The 4624-nt window shown below is 39.7% G+C and overlaps 1 protein-coding gene across 1 annotated transcript in view; it reads left to right on the top strand.

The window, feature by feature from the left end:
• Nucleotides 1-628: 628 nt before the first annotated feature.
• The window catches only part of SUSD5 (sushi domain containing 5), a 42196-nt gene continuing 38200 nt past the window's right edge, over nt 629-4624 (top strand). Inside the window, exon 1 of the mRNA XM_010167723.1 lies at nt 629-786. Within this exon, the coding sequence (XP_010166025.1) occupies nt 693-786 (94 nt within the window). The 5' untranslated portion in view covers nt 629-692. The remainder of the gene's footprint in view (nt 787-4624) is intronic.

The raw sequence follows: 4624 nt of genomic DNA, 5'->3' as shown, positions 1-4624 counted from the left end.
ATCCCAATCCTGATCTTCAGGGAGCCTCAGCCGCCAGGGTCCCGTGCCATATGTCACCTTTCCTCAGCCCTCACCTGAAGACCATCACTCTTGCTGCAGCAGCCCCTGACCTGCGACCCTCAGCAGCGTACTGCTGGCTGATCTCACGTTGCAGAGAGAAAACACTCCCCACGTCTGAACCCATCCCTCCAGAGATGCACAGCTAAGCCCACAAACTCACCGTGGACCAGAGCCAGCTATCTAGCTGCCCTTCTCCTCTCAGCCAGGGATTTCTTCTGCTCGTTGCTTGTCCTTTCCCCCCCCTTTTCTCTCCCTCCTGGCTTTTACATTTCTTCCACAGTGATCCATTAGTTATTTACCGACAGGGTAATGTGACTTTTCACACCGGCTCTCTGCATGCACTGCCCTACAGACTGGGCTGGATAAAACCTCTCCCCAACCCCAGCTGGCTGGACATCTCCCCCCCACCTTCCCCTCCCCTTCACACCAGCCAAGCCAAGGATTCCTCTCTCCCTCCCTCTTTCTTTTTCCACCCCTCCCGCCTTCAGTGCAAACCCAAGACGCAGGATCCCGCCGAGGGAAAGTGCTCCTTGAAATCATCACCGCAGACCCCGCTGCAAAAGTGCAGAGGAGGAGAGAGAAAAAGCCTCAGCAGCCAACCCCCTGCGGCTGAGGGCTTTGCGAGCAGGGCAATGGCTTCAGGCTCTCAGAGATTCTCTCTCACCTTTCTCCAGGGCGTGGGATCTGTCTTCTTCATCCTTCAGATCATCTCTGTTCAGGCTGATGGTGAGTCCCCCATTCAGTTTGGGCTGGGTTACTATGGCTGGAATGAGAGCTGTATGTTGAAATTTGTTATTGCAAAAAAAAAAAAAAGAAGAAGAAAAAGAAAAAAAAAAAAAACCAAACCTTTTTTTTTTTTTTTTTTAATAAGAAACTTAAATACACGCCCCAGTTTGGGTTAGGAAACGTCTGATTCAGAGGTTTTTGAGACTCTACAAATAGCCTGGGGTTAAGCAGAGAAAGGAAATAAGATCCCAGAAGGCTAAGATTATTTTATTACAACAAAACGACAGGATAGTGAACTTTTCCAGAGGAAGTAAGGATAATAAAACAAAGCCAGAACATGAATAAAACTCAGCTATATTTTAGGAGAGCTCTTCTTATAATTAAAAGTATCTTTTCTCCAAAGAACTTCCCCATCTGCCCACTTCAGATACCCCTCGATGTTGATTTATACGGGCAGGTACTTGAGGAAGGGAAGACAAGAAGTCGAAGGCTTTTATAACCTTTTCTGTTCAGCACTACACACGCTGAAGATGACTGCTCACCTTTCTGCGCGTGAGTTTCCTCTGCACTTCACTGCTGGGGGATATGATCAGGACATGAATTTAGCTGAAGCACCAGCTACCAGTTACTCTGAGATGGGACTTTTTACTCACTGATGATAATCCTGAATAGCTGCATCCCTTGAAAGTTTCCAGTAGCCTGTTGCCCTTGTAATGATTAAGCCTGTAGTAATGAGGACCAACTTGCCTTAGCAAAAACACGATTTATTTTTGAAACGACTGTGTCTTTTCCTGGGAGAGCAATGCTGAATGGCCACATATTTTCATTTTCACAGCTGCGATAGATTTATGCCTGATCTCAGGATTTCTTTTTTTTTACTTCGATACACTAATCCTTTACTATTGATGTTTGCTGCATTATTCCGGAGAACAGATCTTAAACATTATAGGGCAATAAAACACTCTTTTTTTTGTTGTTCTCAGAGTATTTTTCCTCTTTAACATAAATTTATTTCAGCTGATGACAAAGTATGGCAAAGGAAAGGGAGAAAATTAATCTTGCCTGTAAGTTTCTACCACTTTGTGTAAAATAGCATTTATACAATAGAGCCCTGTCTTATAAATTTGAAGAAAATTACTTTTTATTGAGAATAAAGGAAAATAAATGTGTCGGGCAACTGCACTGTGTTGGAGTAAGCAAAACTGCAATTTTGATTTTAGGAAATACTCCTTCCCTAGCAAAATGCCTCTGAAATGAGGAAAAAAGTAATGCATACCCATGAAAGAGGGTTCTCCACAGAACTTAAGCAAAGGGGACAGGACAGCAATAATTAATTTCCCTTGCTAAGAATGCTACATCTAAATAATTCCCTTCTGTTTTCAAGAGCACCTCCTAATTTGTATTATTTCTATAGAATTAATGGGATCTTCTTGGTTCCTAAACAGACATCCTCTAAAAAAGAAAGGGAAAAATTGTTGGGGATCATTTTAAGCCAGAGGTCGGGACAGATTTTAATTGTCATTCAACAGTTTGTCAAATTTACTTCACACATGGTAAAGCAATTATAAGAACCAAAGGGTAGAATATTTGAAGTACATTACAGCTATAGAGCATTTTTATAGTACTGTAGTTTCCATTTTTTTTTTTTTAACTTCTAAGAATCATTGTGAAAAATGTGCAAGTCCTCTATTAACACGCTCTTTAGTGTGTTCTCCTAATATTAATATTAGAGCAAACAACTGTAACACTGTCCTATAAACCATCTGGCTTATTATACATTGATACAGAAGAAAACACTTTATGTGAACTTTAAAATTCACGACTACATGTAGGCTTACGTATTTGAGAAGATCTGAGAGTATGAAACAGGATTAATACTTTATTTTCTAATAGATTCTGGGCTGATCCAGACAGGAAACCGCCTTCTCATTTGTGTAAGCTGTAGGTGAAATACAATTGTGCTACTCTCTAATACATGCAAATGTCACTTGAGTGCCAAAGGACCATTCTGGGTGACAAATATGTATGTTTGTATTTGTTATTTTTGACTAAAGGTGACCGACTGTTTTGCAGACCACTGAAGGGATTTTGAATTCACCTTGTAAAAACCCTGCGAAATTCAGACTGGCCCCTGTTACAGACAAAACCCCAAAACTGTTTACAATATATTTCCCTAAGGAAGATTTTCACTTTATTATCTCGCACGCAAATAATGACAGAGAGTAGGCAATAAAACTGGAGACCATTGAGGTCTGGTGAAGGTGTAAAGCCTTGAAGCTTAATTGATCTCTCTTGACCAGTATTTACGACAGCACATATTGCTGTACTGCAGATAGACTCCAGAAAGACCAACATAATTGCCAAAATAAAAGATAGCTTTGTTTCGCTTTGCAGGTTTTTTTATGATTGAAATGTGCTTGCTTGTAGTTGTTCAGGTTGGGGTCAAATGCATAGAAGGCTTCTCGAGGGCTTGTTCTTGCTCTGATGTACCATGGTGTGCCAATAGTGTTAGTGCTGTTGCTGGAGAGTAATATAGGTTATGGTGATGAGTCTCAATTATACCAGTGCAAATGCAGGCTTTTTAAAATTTCTTGGCATTTGCCCTGGAATAGGAGAACAAGGATGTTGCTTCATGTATCCTACACAGGAGTCACCTCTGCTTCTTTTGACTCCCTCCTTTTTCTTTTCATGGCTGCTAAAATATCCATATATATGAACCATAGTTTCCTGCAGAGTACTTGCTCTGAGACAGAGCATGTCAGGAAAGAATGATGGTGATTATTAAGATACTCTTGAATTGAAAAAATGTGCTAATTGTCAAACTTTACTAATTGTTCTAGAGTGGAGTTGGTTTGTTGGCTAAATTTGAAGAACTATTGGTATAGCCAGTCATCTGGTAGTGACCATGCACAGTGACTGCAGAGGTTGCAAGTGGAAGGATCCTGAATCCAGAAAGCTAGGCACAATTAGGTGAGGATCTGAGCCTGACCTAGAATCAGATATTCCTGATGTCAAAGGCAGGGAAAAAAAACCCTACTCTACTCTTTCCTTTGCCTTGCTTCACACCTGTTTTGTAAAGAAAAGGAAAAAGTATACTTTTCCTCTTCTGCTCTCTCTAGACACTTGCGTTTCAGTAGCAGGTGTTTAAGCATTTCAGGCTCCCACTTGCAAACCAGCAAATATTCTCATATGTTGGAAAAATAAATGCATAAACAATTCCAACTATGTGATCCTAAAGCATGTAGCAAAATTAAAATTTAAGCTTAAGCTGAATTTATCTGAGGAGGAACTCAAAGGTGACCTCTCAGTTTTGCTGTTTTTCTGATGATATATTTTTTTAAGCAATTTGAATTAAATAAGATATCATGCACTTTAGTTTCTCAAAGAAATAAACTCTACATTAATGAACACTAAGCAGAACTGATAATTACCCAAACCTCTGTCTTTAATTGTACAGTTTTATGGAATCCTCCACCCTTACTGTTACAATCAAGGCCATTGTTACACACAGACATAGAAATGGAAATTAAATTGCACTTGAAGTTCAGAAGTGACCTTCCCTTCCTCTGCTCTCTTTTACCTCAATTTGAAGTTTTTGAAATTTAAGTAAAAATAAATTAGGCTGCACATTTTCACATCTTTCACCGCATTTATTTTGTTGAAACTGATTAGGTTTTATCCAGTGAACTACTAAGTATCATATCATGAGATCAGCACAACAGGCATGCCTTTTAAAGTGCTTTTATTTTATTGTATTTGTGAGAGACATTTTTATTTCAAACTCTATTTTGCTATGCAGCTTTATGTTTCTTCTTCAAACATGTTGCAAATCCTGCTG

The sequence above is a fragment of the Antrostomus carolinensis genome, unplaced genomic scaffold (genome assembly GCF_000700745.2).
Source record: "Antrostomus carolinensis isolate BGI_N321 unplaced genomic scaffold, ASM70074v2 scaffold25465, whole genome shotgun sequence".
Taxonomy (NCBI): domain Eukaryota; kingdom Metazoa; phylum Chordata; class Aves; order Caprimulgiformes; family Caprimulgidae; genus Antrostomus; species Antrostomus carolinensis.
The sequence above is the reverse complement of the archived record's forward strand: the minus strand, read 5'-3'. Positions and strand labels throughout refer to the sequence as shown.